Raw genomic sequence first — 17,227 nt, forward strand, 5'->3', positions numbered from 1 at the left:
TCTTGAGTCAGCCCATATTCTCCCTGAGGCCCTCCTTTCAATTAGCAAAATTGGGATAACAATACCTGCAAAAACAATACATAATAGACACAAAGGGCCCAGCGTTGGAACAGAATCACTGCAAGCTGCTTTCTTCTCCTGCAGTTGGCGGCAGGCATGTGGGACTTTGGGAATTCCTAGGGCTAGCCAGATTCTAGTCCCTGGAAATATGAAGACCAGGGTACAAGTTGGGGTATAGAGAAAGCCTACAGAATCTGCTGCAGTGGCAAAGGACCTTGATGACTGCCATTGCCTCAGATCACTTCATGGACACTGTGAAGGGGGAGTGGGGAGAGCAGCACAAGGGTCACTTTCAGTCCTTGTCAACAGCTCTGGCTGGGAGGAAGTCAATATGATAAACTAAGATCCAGGGAGTTCTGTTGCTTATTCTCTATTTCAAGGGGACAGTCCCTGCTTTGTTTCTCTTTTCTCTGTTGAAAGACTTCTCTGAAATGCTCCTGGCTTCCGAGAACAGCTCGGAGAGGAGATCATCATCTGTCCTGTCACCAGGCTCATACTGTCTCTGGGATGTAGGGATAGAAAAGGGCACTTAGGTGGCCCCCTTTCCTCCTCTGTTTTCTCCTAGCAATTTTCCAGTTTCATTCTTCTGCAAGTCAAGCTAGACCTCTCCCTATGAAGAGGAGAAGGGGGAAGGTATGCATGAGTGTGCTTTCTCCCTCCCATAGTAAAGTAAGTGAAAGGGCTTGCTGCCTTTCCAGGAGTCAAAGCCTTCCTGCATGCTGGGCGCTGCCAGTAGGATTTTTCTTGTCTGCAAAGGGCAGCTCTGAGCCAGCTTTGGCTTCTAATCCTGCTGAGTTGCCTGGGCTGAAAAACCTGTGCTTGAGCAGGTGTGTGTCAACCCTGCAGGCTAGATTTAACTGCAAGCCCAGTGAGCTGTGGGGCTGTAGTCAGGCAGGCTTACAGTGCGACATCCTTACAGACTTAGGCAAGAGAAAGCTTTTGGTTAACTAAGGTCTGGTTTATCAGAATCCTAGACCATTCGCCATTCTTCCTCATACTTTGCTTTCAAAGGTAACAGCCATACCTAGTTTCCTTGCATATTTGTGTCAGCTCATGCTCCCTCCTGCCCGCCCCTTCTCAGTGGTCTAGTATATGTCTTAGAGAATTCTGTCTTCAGTTCTTTGTAAAAATATTTTATCTATTACCTTTATTTTATGTGTATGAATTATTACCTGCATGTATGTAAGTGCTCCCATGTCTTGCAATACCTGCAAAAGTCAGAAGGAGTCGGTTCCCTTGGAACTGGAGTTACAAACAGTTGTTAGCCACCATGTGGATGCTGGGATTCAAACCTGAGTTCTCTGTAAGAGCAGCCAGTGCTCTTAATTGCTGAGCTGTCTCTCCAGCTCCACTGTCTTCAGTTCTAAATCTATTTCTATATCACTAGATTTTTTTATGAAAGAGGAAAGCATTTAAAAACTCTAAAAAAAAATATTGCCTTTAGATTACATAGCAGTTCCTGATACCTTCAGGAGACATATTTCAAGACCCCAGTAATGTAAAACACTGCAGATAGTGCTGAATGGACTCTGTATATGCTATGTTGTTCCTATGCATATGTACCTTGGGGTGAAGATCAGCAGCAACTATCAATGAACTAGGAGGTTACTGAATTAAGTGGTCAGTGTTACTTGAAGACAAGCACTGGAAGAGCATAGCACAACCCAGATGGCAACTGAGCAACTAACGGGCAGGTGGATTATACAGCATGGATCTGCTGAGTGAACTGGTGACTCATCCTGGGAAGCACGGAGCCAAATGCTGCAAGATTTCATCACACAGCTCACAAGGGTATTTAACTGAAAACTTACGAATTGCTTCCCTGGACTTTTCGGTTTATAACTGTGATTGACCAAGGATAACTGAAACCTTCAAAAGAAAATTGCAGGGCTTTCTGGCTAGGTTCTCTATTGATACCAGAAGGCCCAGATTTTTAGCTCTCACATCCTGACCACCTGTTGTTGGACAGGTGCCATATGAGGTATGCTATGTAAATTCAATCCTAATTCTGGCACATTCTCAGTGCTGTGTCTATGTCAAGTTATTTAATCCTTACAACTAGCTTATGAGACATAATGTATACTTCTGTCCTAATTGGAAGATGAGGCAACTGAGGCACAGAGGGGTTATGTAATTTTTCCCAAGGGTACATGGTGGTAGAGCTGAAATTTGAAAGAGGTACTCTGGCTCACTCATAAGCACTCCACATGGCTTTCCTTATTTAATCTAACAACACCCTTAGGAGATAGAGTAAGTATTAAAGTGCCCATTTTCTGGATAAGAAAATCAAGTCTTAGAGATGCAACTTGTCTGAGAAATTGATCTAGATTCCAAACTCAATTCGATTCAATATGCTATTTAAGTGCTTACTTTGTACCAGGCATTGTAGTAGGTACTAAGAGAAAAGTACTGTTTAGTGCTGTTTAAAGTAGATTTATTTAGTCATTTGGTTTCTTTCTTTTAACTTTGGCCCTCCTGGCTTAAGTGACAGAACAGAGTTAACTTCAAGTGCCTTGAAAGTCACATGCAGTCAAGGTTAGCGGGGAATGCGGCACCATACACACGCCCCGGCAGCCAGCGAAGATTTAAGCAAGCCTGAAGAAAGCCAAAGAAGCGCCTCAGCTGCTCTCCAACACTTTCGGATCCAGGCACGGGCCCTCATCCACTTCTATTTGTCCATTCTGTAAACATTCATTGGGCGTCTGTTATGTCTTAACACTGTCAGTTGGGGCATAAAACAAGATTAGAATATGAACTTGGGGTGCTCCTGGTTCAAAAGGGGTGAAAAGTAGGTCATTACGATGCAATATTTCAAGTATAATTTTGAGATTATGAGATACTAATTAAGAGTTTTTGAGATCATAATTGAGTGAGAGTTCAGGGGACACATTCTGAAGACACCTGATAGGTAAAGTCTTGAAGGATGAAAAAGGCACTTTCCAGACAGAGGTGGAGGAAGCATGCAGTGTTTTCTAAACATGGACTATGTATTAGGCCTCAGATTCAAACTATATGTTTATTTTAATCCTCATGCCAGAATCCAAGAATCTGAAAACACATGCAGAGTCAGTGTGGAAAGGAGGGAAGCAGGTGGCTGGCACCTTTAGCACACGTAGCCATGAGCCATGAGCAGGGGTGGGGAAGAGAGACTAGGACAGAGGAGTTGAGAGCAAAGTTCTGAGGGCCTGTGTGCCTAGTACGAAGGCTGGATCTTATCTTAAAGACCAAGGAGAGCCAAACAAGAAAAGAACACAACTATTACGAGGTTTAGAAGAAGCATTCTGGAACCAGAAAGGTGGCTAGGTTGAAATGGGCAAAGATTGAGAACAATAAACCGTACCGCAGGGCTGCCGTAATGGTTTAGGTGCGGGATGGCAAAGCACTGTACTGCAGGGGAGGTGGAAGACTAGAGAAAAGACTGAAGGAGACAGCTGTGCTGGGCCATAAGAGAGAGGAAAGGGTGGATGGTGACCATGTTCCTCCAGGACTACAGGAAAAGGACCTGGGTGGAGGGGCGAGGAATCTGGGTCTCTTAAAAACACTTTAGTGATAAGTAAAGGAAGGGGGAAGTCTGCAGAACAGAGGGACAAGGACTGAAGTGGGAAATGAATTCTACAGCCAACACGGTAGATAGATTCTTATACTATATCTGAAGAGATGCTGCAGGTGGCTCCTTGGATTTGAGCCTGGGAGGTGGAAGAGTCCAGGTATGGGGCAAATGGCAGTCATTCCTGCGGCTTCCCAGGTAAACAGAGCTGCCAAGCATACCCAGGAAGACGCAGTTGTGTCCTGAAGGACTTTCTCTGACACGCCTGGGAGCTGCATGATCAGGCTTGAAGCAGGCAGCAGCTGGGGTTTGGGAGGACACAGGCACGTGGATAGTCTCCTGTGGGTGCACTGCTTCAGATGAGGCAGCCAGAAGAAATAGTCTGTCTTCACAGCCTCCTCTTTCACCCTTGCTGTAGAGCCCTGGTGCTATAGCACAGGGCTGGCTGCATGAATGTTGATTCATAGATGCAGGCTTCAGCTTTGTGGCAGAAAGGAAAATCTCCTCTCTCTCTCTCTCTCTCTCTCTCTCTCTCTCTCTCTCTCTCTCTCTCTCTCTCTGCACAAAACTATTCATTCAAGGAGTTTCACATCAAATATAACCTCAATAGCACACAGTAGTGCTTTGCCTAGACAGTTTACGCCACTGCCACTGAATCAACAGCAATGTGGGCTGTATAGAGCAAAAGGAAAAACCTCATTTTTCAAAGTAGAGTTTCTTCCTTTATGTTCTCCATTACAGGAGACACTTTTGTGCACAAAACATTTAGGCCACAGTATCTGGGTATCTTTCTGAGTCTATCCAAGCAAAGAAAAAGAAAGGCCGGAACTAAAATGCAAAAGAAAGAAACTGTTTGGAGACAGGTCTGCTACAGTATAAACTTTTCCTTTTTTCTCATAGCAAAACCTGATGGTTGTCTTTGTGAAAAAAAAAAAAAAAAGTGTCTGTATCTAGGTCCCTGGCAGTGATTTGCCTCTGGGAGGGCCAGCAATCTATTTAATGACTCCATTGACGTCAATAGCATAACTGAAATACTTACTAACATGCATGATTCCAGCTTTCAGAGGAGGAGGGTGGATGGTGTTTCTCAGCAGTAGGAAAACAAGACGTGGAGTCAATGCGGAATGGACTCAGTTCTTTACACAACTAGTGAGAGATTAGTTGCCGCTGGTCTTCTATGCTCCATTTAATATGAAAACATTTTCCTGCTAAATGTAGAAATTAATTTTGAAATAGTGAAAGTAGCTACTAGTGACCAAGGCATTATTTTTGGCTGTATTTACTCAAAAGTAGTAACATTTTAACCATTCACACTTGAGCTGACTTGTGAATGATTTTGCAATTACTTATACTTAATTTTAGTCATACATGAAATAATTGCATTATAAACAGCTCAGTGTTGATGCTGCAGAGTAAACTTTTACAGGACAGCTACTTTAAATATTTTATTTATTATTTTATTTGTTATGTGTATGAGTGTATTGCCTGCATGTAAATGCACCCATGTCATACAATGCCCACGGAGGTCAGAAGAAGGCATTGATTTCCCTTGAACTGGAGTTTCAGATGGTTGTTAGCTACCATGTGGGTGCTGGGAATCGAACCTGGGTCCTCTATAAGAGCTGCCAGTGCTCTTAACTGCTGAACCATCTCTCCCGCCCCAGGAAAGCTATTTTAGACAAAAACAAAACAAACATGTGGGGGAACTATTCTTAGAATTCCTGGGCTTTTCTGGTGCATCTTTTCTATCAGTTTGTGTATAGGGTATTTAAACACTCAAGGTAGGTAAATCACCAGATTATCCCAGTAATTCGAGTCACACATTTTTCAAAGCACTGGAGGAAATGTCCGATATTTCTATTTTCCCTTTTCTTTTGGTAATTTTCTAGAGGATCTCCTTCATCTTGAGTGGTCACAGCCCTTGGTAACAAGATGAATTTCAGTCTTCTTGTGTCCCAAGTGTTGCAATCCTGCCTGGCAGGTCTTGCTTCACGCAGAAACCAAGCAAAGGTTCTGCTGTGCTGGGCTTCCTTTCCTGTCATCTGACACATATCAGCTTTCAGGCTGTCACTGTGGTCTTCGCAGGCCCTCTGCCCATGCACACACTGTCCCTCTCTCCTCCCAGACCCTGGGAGTTCCGGCAACAGCTTAACTTTCTGAGTTGCTCAAAGTCAAAGGCAGTATACCAAGGCCCTGGTTCACTCCTTGAACAGACCCAGCATCTGATGTATCTACCTCAGAAACAATGAAAATCAAGTGAAGACATAGAAGGCCATGTGGAGAAATGGGCTTTCTCATAAAAGGCCTCTTCTGCTTTATCGGTAGGTAGTGCTATCTTCCTGAGTGACTGGATGCATATTAGAAGAAATGAATGCCCCAGAGCACTGGAAAAAATCTTAATTAAGGCTGCTACTCACATTGGTCAACACATTTCAGACTTTACCAAAAAGCTTAATGCTTCTTCATCCTATTTCTCCAAATATATTCTTTTCTTGAAATACATTTTAATTGGCTCATGTTGAAAATCACCACAGCTAATGTTGCAGACACCCAGGTGGAGCTAGATGCTGTGCTCTCGGCAGACTGGCCTGAGGTTATCATGGCAGTTCTCTAGTTATCTTGGTGATATGGTTGGCTGCCATTTCTGATGATCTGTCAACTTCTGGGTTGTTCTAAGAACGTCAGATCTGTACAGTAGAGATGTTCATGTTCTATGCGTTCATTGGTAAATTTTAGAAGCAAAATACTACTATAGAACAGTCTACCCCACGCATCAGTCTGGCTGCTACAGTATTATATATATGATACATTCTGTTATAAATCAGGTGACATTTATGTGACTCAGAGGTGGTAGCTATTAAAAGCAATACTTCTCTAACCCTTTTGTATAATAAAAAACTTTTTGCAAAGTAACCTCTTAATAATTTATCCTCTCAGTAAATTCTTCCTTTAATGACATAATCATAAACACTAATGACTTGTGTGCGAACATAAAGGACAGGGGATATGGACAAAGTGGGACAGTTATCAGATTTGTTCCTTTTGTGGGGGGTGTTGAGTCAGGGTCTCCCAGTAGCCCCAGCTGGCCTGGTACTTGCTATGTAGACCAGGCTGGCCTTGATCTCACAGAGATCCTCCTGCCTCTGCTTCCTGAGTGCTGGGACTAAAGACCTGTGCCACTACATCCGGTTGGGACAGTTATCAGGTAACCATGTGGGTACACCCATGATGCACACTGAGTTTCTCTCAATTATCTGATTTTTTTAACTTTTGGAAGTAATTTTGGTTACTGAAGTCCAGAGTTTCAGTCTTCTGTTTTGAATATGTGCAGGGAAAGAATTCAAGTTTAGAGTTTTTCTCCCTTTTATTCTTTTTTTTTTCATTTCTGTCTCAGTCCTTGAGTACCGCCTAGAAAAAGTCTAGAACTCAAGCTTGCAAAAGAGCGAACGTGTGATACAACTCATTAACCATAGCATTAGAGTTTTCAGCACACCTAGGAGGATTTACTGCAGTCTCCTAAATCCCAGAATGTATGATTTCCACTCTGTCCTTTCTGAGTTTAAAATCCTCCATTTGCCGTGGCTTTCCTACTCAGTGGCAAAATGTCAGCTTTTTAGACTTAACTCTTTTTACACAAAACTTGTACAAATACGTTGACATTCATAAACACGTCAAGACTGCACCTCTGACAGTCTCTAATTTCATTGTAATAAGTGATTTGGATTATAAAGGAAAAGCACAACCGAATTCTGTTCCTAGGCACAGAGATGTTGGCTCATAATTAAATTTTACCTTTAGGAATATTTCCCTCAAATAAAGTCCAAATTTCATGTAGCTCTCCTGGCCGATTTGACATTTACTCTGCTTCAACTGTGTGGAAATAATACACCACGTCACAAATAACGAAGAGATGAGTAAGGCGCAGCCCCTGCCTTCAGGAGCTTGAGTTCCAGGGAGAGACCTGGCAGCCAGGGATCAACACATGCTAGAATTCAATTGTTGCCATAGCACAAGAAAGGAACAATTCTACCGAATTAAAAAAAAAAAAAGAAAAAAACTCTTTGCAAAGAGAGGACATTTCTGTTGTGCCATGAGAGCTGTGAATTGCTTTGGACCAACAGTGAGCAGAAAGGTGTTTTAGACTGAGAGGTTGCTTCACCGAATGTTTCAGTTAATCATCAATTCTAAGCGCGAATTGTAGAAATTTACCCTTGGCTTCCGGCACTTAGCTTTTTACAATGAATTACACTTCATATCTATGGACAAAAGAGAAAAGAAAAAGAGGAAAAGGTGGAAGAGGAAGAGGAGGCAGAGGAAGGTGAGGAGGGGAGGAAGAAGAGGAGGAAAACAGGAGGAAGGGGAAGAAGGAGGTAAAAAAGAGGAAGAGGAGGACGAGGACAGAAGAAAGGGAGGCACCATCTTCTAAGATTGACTTTGTCATATCTGTGTCTATGCGATCCAAGTCTGTCAGGTTTCACTAAACAACTACCGTGTTGCTAAATGTCTTCAAGTTGTAATGGATGTCTTTTGCTTTTTTAATCTTACATTTCAGTAAAACTATATGAGTTCAATCTCAGTGCTCCTAAATGAAAAGCTGATTTTATTTTCATAAAAACTTTATATTTCAAAGCAGCACTCCAGTTCATTCTGTTTGCTCAGGGCCATTTATTTTTTGTTCCTTTTCAAAGCTTCTATTTAAACACACCTCTTTGTCATATGCTGATAAATATTAATATAACAGGAAAAATCTGTCCGACGTATTTAAGCTGATAATAAGAACAAAACACGGGATGTGTGTCTCCTTCTTCCTTTTCTGCTGGTGGTTAACCATTCAGAAGACTTTGAAAGTCATAATTACGTAATAATGAGTAGCACTACAGTCTCTTCCCAAAGGAAAGCCGGGATTGTTGGAGTTTGCCACAAAGACAGACAAAAACAAATTGCCTAAGTGGTATTGTCATTTCTTCTCTCCATTGCTTTAAAAGTGTTTAGCAAAAGAAAGCACTGGTTGCCAAGCAGTGGTCACAGTGCCAACAATCATAAAATTATCTTTCCAACAGTGTTTGGCTAATGAGTTAATTTATAGAACCATAAGTATCACATTTCCTCCTGGTATTTGTCAGTATTTAATATAAGAAAAGGGAAACATGGTCTAACTATCCAAGTTGATATCCAAAACATCTTGGTAAAACTGGCAACAGAAATTCTAGCCAGGGTTCCTCGCGCGTAGACCACTAAGACGAAACAACGGAAGTGTCAAAACGAGCTCCTTTGATCTCCAAGTACGTAACACGCTCATACGCTAAGACACTATTCGATGTCATTTTATAAAATACCTAAAGGAAGTAGAGCTCCCGGTGTGCTGAGGTTTTGAAGTCTGTAGATGGAAGGCTATTTACTTCTTTCTATTTCAGATCACAGGGTTCTGGAATAAACTCACCTTCCTTAACACTGTTCTTTCACTTTTATTCTTGTTCTCAATCTCTTTCTTCTAAAAGCATTTTTAAAAGCATATACCATAAGTGCTTGAGAAGCCAATGAGCAAGAGGAATCCACTGCCTTTGTTCCCTTCTTTTAGAAGTTTGTCTTTTATAACACTTTTTTGAGATTCTTATGGTCATCGCACAGAACACAACATCCAAGGAGGAAGAATCTGAGTCTAAAGGGAGGAGGAAAGTAGCACTGTGAGATGTCAGGTGGCCTTGGTGTGAGCTCATCTCAGCAGCTCCTTCTGGTGTGCTACTGGGCTCCCCTGCTACACTAGTGGAACACGTGCAAGGGAGGTAGAAACTGCTGGTCTCTAAAAAGGTCACCTGCCTGGCTACATGTGATGTGATGAATGTATATTGAACACATCTCCACTGGGTTCCTCCACGGTGGCCCTTCCTCCCTTCAGCTCTCAGGATACTGGAAAAACAGATGCATAGTACTGAAAGATGAAGGGTGAACTTCTCTAAAACATACACTCTGGAGGAACGAAGCTGGATGACTGCCAAGAGAAATGATTTGTGATCTGGAAAGAACTTTTGGTTTGACACCTGGCAAGGATGCAGATCAGGTTCATCTATCATAGATGCTAAGAGGAGAGCCATTAATATGCTCTGGGGGACCTTGGGCCAGTTTAGGCACCATAGGGATCTTTGAAGTTAGTTCTCTTGGAGTTCACTGGGGTCGGTGAGCTGAAGTCAAGCTGCACTCTTGACATAGGCCTGTCTCCCATTCCTCTTCTGGAAACAATAGGACCGCATTCTGAAGCCCTTACTCATACATTGGACAAGCTGTTTAACACTGTTTTTGGTTTGGCCTCACATGCAGTGAAGAACCAATACACCTTTGAAAAAAGTTACCAAGAGGCCAGGGTATGCATACAAATGCTGTTATTCTAACAACAGTTTTGAAGAGGAAACACATTTATCGTTTGGGAAGATGGAGATGGATCTCCTGACATGGCCTACCTTGCAGGCTGACTCTGGAGACTGGAGCCTGACTAGCCGCTGGCGACCTCCTGTGGAGAAACAGAAAAGAAGGCCTGAGTGTGCATTGAAAAGCCCCCCACCCTCCCATGATCCCTGGGGAGGTTTCCAGGGCACAATGAGCAATCCAGTGACATAACACTATCTCCGGAAGGCAGGCTCCTGTAACGTGGGCAGATGACTGCAATTCTCTCACATCCAGATGGCCTGGAATTTCCCTCTGTACAGCCTCAGGATGCTACAACTCCCCAGGAAGGAAGTTGTTTACTTCAGGTCCCTAACCAGCCTCTCTGTTTTAGGTTTGCTGACCTAGGAGTCTCAGAAAAGAAGATGTTGGCTTAGACTTCACTCCAAACGTCAGTGCAAATCCCAGTTCTTTGGGGGATGGGGTGATGCTATAGAAAGTATAGCCAGAGGAACCCTCAGAGATTAATCAGTTCAGGACCTGCATTATCTACACCTTGGGAAACTGAGACCCTGAGAGGGCATTTGCCAAAATGTCACAGAGCCACAAGTAACAGTGATCCAGGTTGCTTAGCCAGGGATATGCCTTTCATGGAGGAATCGTTCTTCATCATATCCAGCCTGCTTGTGTCAAGGGCCTGACGAAGCAACAAACAAACCCGTGTTCCACTAGAAGTGCAACTTCTTTTTTGTGTGTGGAACAGATACATGTGTACACATGCATGTGCTTGCCCATGTGTGGAGGCCAGAGGTTGAAATCGAGATACCTTCCTGGATTGCTTCTTTACTTTGCTTCTGGAAACAAGGTTTATCACCTAATCTGGAGCTTGCCAATTTTGGCTAGGCTGGTGGGCCAGCAAACCCTCAGAATCTGCCTGCTTCTGTCTCTCAGAGCTAGTGTCACAGCATGTCCCACCACGCAGGCTTTTCCTCTTAGCTTCTCTCTGCCCTTTGCTGGTCTCATCATCCTTCTTCTTTGTTGAATTTCTCTGTCAGACTCTCCTGGGCTCTCAGTGCACTGCTGGGGGCCCAGTAATAGTATTCGGGAGCGGAGTCAGACTTCCAGGTGCCCCAGAGTACCTGCAGGGTGTATTAGAACAGGCGTATTTTGCTCCACTCTGCCTCCGGCCTTCTGATTCTATTAGTAGGCCTGCCTCTGGGGTTCTAATGCAGGGCCCTGCAGCCAGCCCTACCTCTGGGGCTCCTGATACAGTGTAGTGCTACACTGGGTCCTGTAGTGGTCCTGTCTCTGGGGTTCCTGATAGTGGTCTGCAGTAGACTGAGGAGTCTTCCTTTCTAACTAGCCCCAAGATGTTGCTGATCCTGCTGCTGGTCTCAGAAGCATGCTTTCAGAAACACTGATCCTGCTGGTCTCAGAAGCATGCTTTCAGAAACGCTGATCTTAAGACTCTACTCCACTAAGGAGCAACAGGATGTTGTCACTGATCAAGAAAGAGATCTAGACCAGCAGTTCTCAAACATGGGTGCAGCTGTTCTAGTATTAGCAACAATATTCTAAAGAGAGATACTTGTGCCCCTCCCTCTGGCTATCAGACTACTGAGGTGAGGGGCCTAAAATTGGAATTTCTACAGGAGTCTCATGCTGGGAGAAGGAGATGATCGAGGTTTTGGAATCAACCAGAGGGTAAGCTTGTTTCTCTGAAGAGATTTCAAACAGTGTTGACAACTTGTCAGGACACCTTGCAGGACAAAACTAAGATGATGGTGCTGGGTCAGTGATCAACAGAACAGGACAGATGGAGAACTGAGATGATGAGGATGGGTCAGTGATTGACAGGAACATACCTTGACCAGGACTGCTCTGCTTAGTTATAGATAGCTCTTGTCTTCTATTTAAACCTAGTCTTCGTGTGAAGGATGGTGGTAGTGGCGATGGCTGTGAAGTTGCTCTCTTAGTTCTTCTTTTCAATGTGGCCACATTGGGTAAATCTCCTTTTACCATTTCTTTTTCTATTACTTGTCTCTTTAACTGGTGTATTGTGGATGGCTTGCGGAGCTCCCAGGACCTAGGCTTGGATTCTAACATGGATGAACATCAGACTGATTTGGGAGTTATTGAATAAATACCTTCCTCCATTCCCACAGAGTCCATTTTAGTATGTCTGGTACTAGGCCTAGGAATCTGCATTTTAAACTCCTCTTTGAATCCCCATGTACAGGCAAGTCCGAGGAAGGTGCCAAGTTCTAAGTGACGGAGGCCTGCAAGGGTGTTGCTGAAGAAGGCTCTGTCTGTTGATCTGCCACAATAGTGGCTTTTCTCCCAACTGTCTCAGACCCCCTTAGGAAAAAGCGAGCTTCTGTGTAGCTGTTTTGTAGCTGAAGTTTCACGGGGGTCCACAGCCACTGCTGACTCACTAGTTGGGTAAGCTCCTCTTTGGTATCACATTTTCATGTGTGATAGGGCAGGGAAACCTCATGCCATGGCTGCTGTTCTCTGCTGGGCACTGTGTTGAGTACTTCTTAGCTTGCACTGGGAGTCTTACCATTTCACTCTAATGGTAAGGAAACTGAAGAAACATAATGTAGCACACGTGGTTTCTAACTGGAAGGGAAGGATTCAAAGCCGTCTTCCTGAATCCAAAGTGCAAGCTCCTTTCCCCATGCCATCTCCTGGGCACTCGTGTTCTAATCCTGGGGGCTGTTTTTCAGAAACGCCAAGGCATTCTGCTTCAAATTTGTCCTGGCATGCAAAGTCCTTTGCTTTCTGGTGTCAACATACTTCGTTAGGTCATCTTCGTTAGGTCTGACATTTTATCTCAAACTACAGATGGCTGTGTGTTCTCCGTATTTCCTATTCCTCCCTGTAGAACTCCAAAATTGTAATTAAACTAGTCACTGTCTAATTAATGTTTGATATATAACTCCTTAGATTAAAGGTAAACTTTATTTAAGCAAGGAAGGACTTTTCACTACTGGGCAATACAATGATACCCAAGATGGCCTTAATACTAAGTACTCAGTACGTACTGGGTAGAAAGATGGATGGATGGGTGGATGGATGGATGGATGGATGGATTGATGGATCAATGGATCGATGGAAGAACTGATGTATAATTTGCCCAAGCAAAAGTCAGCTACTTCCTTTGCTTTGAGTATGTGCTGCCCCTTCCTGCTGATGCTCAGGACATTCTTCTGTCACGGCAGGGAAAGCTCTCCCCACGCTCAATATCACCTGCCCTTCAAGATTATACATCTTTTCCGAAAGGATGTCATGTTCCTAATTGAAAATGGGCCCTTCTCTAGTCTTCCACGGCCTTCTATACTTAGAGTCATTTCTTCATGTGACGATTCACATGTATATGTATGATCTCCACTACTGCTCTGTGACCACTCATGGCAGGATCCAGTCTGGCCTCTTTTCTCTCATATTCCTCATGACCCACCAACTTCCTGACAAGGATTAGGAATTCCAAAAACATTGGTGGACTAGTGACTGAATTGATAAGAAAGTGATTTGAGCACGCAAATACATTCCATGAATATTTCAGCTAGCACCATATGCAGATTTGGTTCTCAGGCTAGCCCTGTGCTAGCTCTCCTACTGCTGTGTCTTTGAAGACATTTAGCTCAAGAATACTTTAAAGTAGCTAATTCACGCATCCTGCATCTGCACTCGCCTGTGCTAGGTAACTGGCTTCCTAAGCTTACTCTGTTATCGCACTGTCCTGCAAGTTGCATCTTCTCAGCTCTTGTTTCAACACAGCTGTGAGGCAAAGACTGCATCTCATTCCTAGACGCACCCCTGCAATCTGGCTCAGAGGAGTTTGGTATGATGCGCTTTCAGTGCGTGCACACTGGATTCACAGTACATTTTAAATTTATTTTACATTTCTGCCTGAGTTCCCAGGAAGGCTTTTGTGAGGAGAGACTGAGCAAGGACTTCTTAAACAGTGGAAATATCTACTTTTTTAGTATCATGGCTGCTCATAGCTTCCATTCAGAAATTTCTTGGAAATTACACATCACATAAATTCTTTTGTCTTCAAAATTATTCTTGAAAATATGGCTTTTATTTAGAGTTGGTAAAGTCAGATAAGCATCCCTGTGTGGGAGAAAAGGCAAGGGCCATGTTTATTTACTTGGTTTATTTCTCTTCCTGATAAATGATCCAGAAAAGAAGCTCAGTATACTTGACGTGAATGAATGCCTGCTGGAAGCCAAGTTATTGTTTGTAAGGCATGAAACTGCCAGTTGGAAAATTGTGATGAGCCTAGGAGAATGCAGTATCTGCTGCCTGGTTTCCGGGGGTCTCCAACTTAGGAAGGATCATAAGAAGTTCTATCATAAGAAGTTCTATCATAAGAAGTTCTATACCTGGCTGTAGAAGGTAGTGATAGAGAATTGAAGGTGCTATGCTCCCGGCAGGTAAACAGGTAAAGTGTCCCAGCCTGAATGGCACAGTGGAGGGAACTGGACTGTAATAGGAGCCAGGAATCCTAATCATAATCCTGCCTCTGGCACCTTCTAAGTATGTAGCCCTTGGCAGCTCACTGAACCCCAATTCTTCCTCCCTTCAGGAGAGCAAGTGGCAACTAACATTACTGCTGATTTACAATGTGTGAGGTCCTGTGTGAGGGGTTTCCGTATATTCCCTCACTTACTCTGAGGATATTTGGCTAGGTTTTTTCCATCTCTGAATGTTCAAGATTTTATGATTCCCAGCTAATTTAAATCCCATGCCAAAGTATATAAAGCTATAAAAGACATTTCAGATGCACACTAAAAAAAGTGCTTATTAATTTCCCAACGATTACATACATTCTGATTAAATTGTGTCTTGGAAGAATGTTAATGGAAAGATGTTATGTGACTCCCTGGTCGCCATACCTCTCACACCTCTGCTAGTGGCAGAGTTGAATGACAGAGAAGGGCCCTGCGAGTTCTGCACGGTGAGCACGCTCATCCGCACCATCAGTCTTTTGGAACCAGCAAATGCTTCAGGGAAGCTTCTCTGAATTAAAAAACCAAGATGAAAGTCACAGTTCTCAAAATTAACTCCTGGGACAAAGAAATGTAGGTTTTAATTTGCAGCTAAGAAACACAGGCGCAATTCCTCACTTCATGGAGGTGCAAGGAAATCACTTCAGCAGAAACGTTAAGGCTTTCACCCTTTGGGTGGCAAGGCTTAAACAGACAATGGATTGCTTTTATACAGAGCAAAGAGCCAAAAGATAAAAGAAACTCTAACTTAGGAGAAGTATAGTTCTATGTGGGAGTTCCTTTTCACATAATAAACTGCACTAGCCAGATGTCTCATGAAAACCACTCCAAGGACATAATTACTGCTTAAATGTTACATTCAAGACAGGGAGTGGCACCCTGGAACTCATGTTAACTACCCTAGAAAGCCGCTTCTAAATTCCATGGATCTTACAGCTTCAATTGTTAACATAAGCTGATGCATGTGGGTGGGGGGAAGATGCTCTCAGTGTGCTGTGTATACTCCTGGCAGATGATCTTATCTTCAGTGCTTTCTCCGGGCTTTTCCTTATTTGTTGGAGAGTACTGGTTACCTAGCAAAAGAGTAGAATGCACCAAATGGACCCTGTATTCTCCAACTCACTTCTCCCAGGCCGGTCCATTTGTGGCTGAAACCTCGCATTAAGGCCTCAGCCCGAGCTACACCGTGGTATGCTCACCTCTTCTTAGGGAAACTGTAGTAAGGTTTTTCTTAATTTTTTTGTTATTTGGTCTGATTATAAAGAATAATTGAAATCAAGTAGGGCATAGTAGCTCACATCTGTAATCCTCGACTTGGGAGACTGAGGTAGGAGGATTGTCATGAGTTTGAAGTTAAATTGGGCTATATAGTGAGTTATTAAATTCCAGGTTAGCCTGGCTATAGAGTGAGAGCCTATCTCAGAAAAAGACATGAAATAAATAGCAAGGCCATTTCTGTAAGGCATAGATATAGGTTTGCAGAACATCAGTAGATGTAGACAGCTTACTGTTGGAGACTGATTTCCTCTTATAAATATGGCCTTGACTTGGACTAATGTGACACAGTTGGCCACAGTTTGGGAGATGATCCTTAGACAGAGAGTGATCATGGACTCTGGGTCCATGCTGTATGTGGTATGTGAGGTACCAGGATACTTGGTTCCTGAAGGCTTTTGTAGCCTAGAATGCCCAAGGCTATCTGAAGACCCAATTCTTGAGAAATCAGCTGTAGCTGGCATAGCATGTTAATCAGTATGGCAAGGCTGAGCACTCTGATGATGCTAACAGAGGAGGGACATCCAAACCCATGCTAACAAATAGGACTGAAATCACCATGCTTATCCCACTTCTCCTTCAAGCTATGCAGTATAGAGGTTTGGCTCTGGACCAAGTTGTGCTAAAGAAGCTTTTGAAATGTATCCTTACCTCCCTCCCTATCCCCACCTGTAACATCTGGACCCAGGGTTTCACACTTACACAGTAATTTCTAAAGACACTGACTTAGTTAAGATTTTTCTCTTAGCCTCTCTGATCTTCCTCTCTTTCATAAGTTTCTTCTAAGTATCTGTCCAAAGTCATCCAGGGTTTTCTTTCCATAATCCTGAGGACTTAACAGGTATAGTGAACAAGAAGACCACAGCATTGAGAGTCAGGATGCCAGGTTCAAGTACAGCAGCTGCTCACTAGAAGATATATGTGACCTTCGAACCATTTAATCTCACTAAGCTCTGTTTCCTTATCCATAAAAAAGAAGTAACAATAGCTGTTATGACACTACTATGATCATTAATAATAATGGATGTGCAAACCCCAAAGTGCTACATTACCTTCAGGTTCAGTAAGAGAAGTTATCAGTATTATGCTACATGTGACTGTAAGTGTTTTACACCTATCAAATCATTTAATCCTCATAACAATCTTATAGTTTAGGAAACTGAGTCACAGAGATAATAATTAACTTGTCCAAGTTTATGATTTCTAAATGGGAGAACTGGGTTATGCAGCCGTTCATATTAGTCCCAGAGACTACATTCTATCAAGAATAAAACCCAAGTACAAGGAAAGAATCACTCCTAAAAAATTTCTGAATACTTAGTGATCTTTCTTACAAAAGTTCTTCATTCAGAAATCCAAATATGTGATGGGTATTTATGGAGCCTAAACTATGTGCCAGGTATGCTACTCCAGTCTAGTGATGGGCAGAGATCCATAAAAAGGATGT

The 17,227-nt window shown here is 43.0% G+C and overlaps 1 protein-coding gene across 4 annotated transcripts in view; it reads right to left on the reverse strand.

The window, feature by feature from the left end:
* Pde4b (phosphodiesterase 4B) overlaps window positions 1-17,227 on the reverse strand; it is a 661,174-nt gene that overhangs the window by 105,573 nt on the left and 538,374 nt on the right. For all 4 annotated transcript variants that reach the window (XM_017797618.1, XM_008831051.3, XM_008831052.2 and 1 more), the window contains one exon: window positions 10,063-10,112. In XM_017797618.1, the coding sequence (XP_017653107.1) occupies window positions 10,063-10,112 (50 nt within the window). The remainder of the gene's footprint in view (window positions 1-10,062; window positions 10,113-17,227) is intronic.

Source organism: Nannospalax galili, unplaced genomic scaffold, assembly GCF_000622305.1.
Source record: "Nannospalax galili isolate Female #2095 unplaced genomic scaffold, S.galili_v1.0 scaffold553, whole genome shotgun sequence".
NCBI classification, from domain to species: domain Eukaryota; kingdom Metazoa; phylum Chordata; class Mammalia; order Rodentia; family Spalacidae; genus Nannospalax; species Nannospalax galili.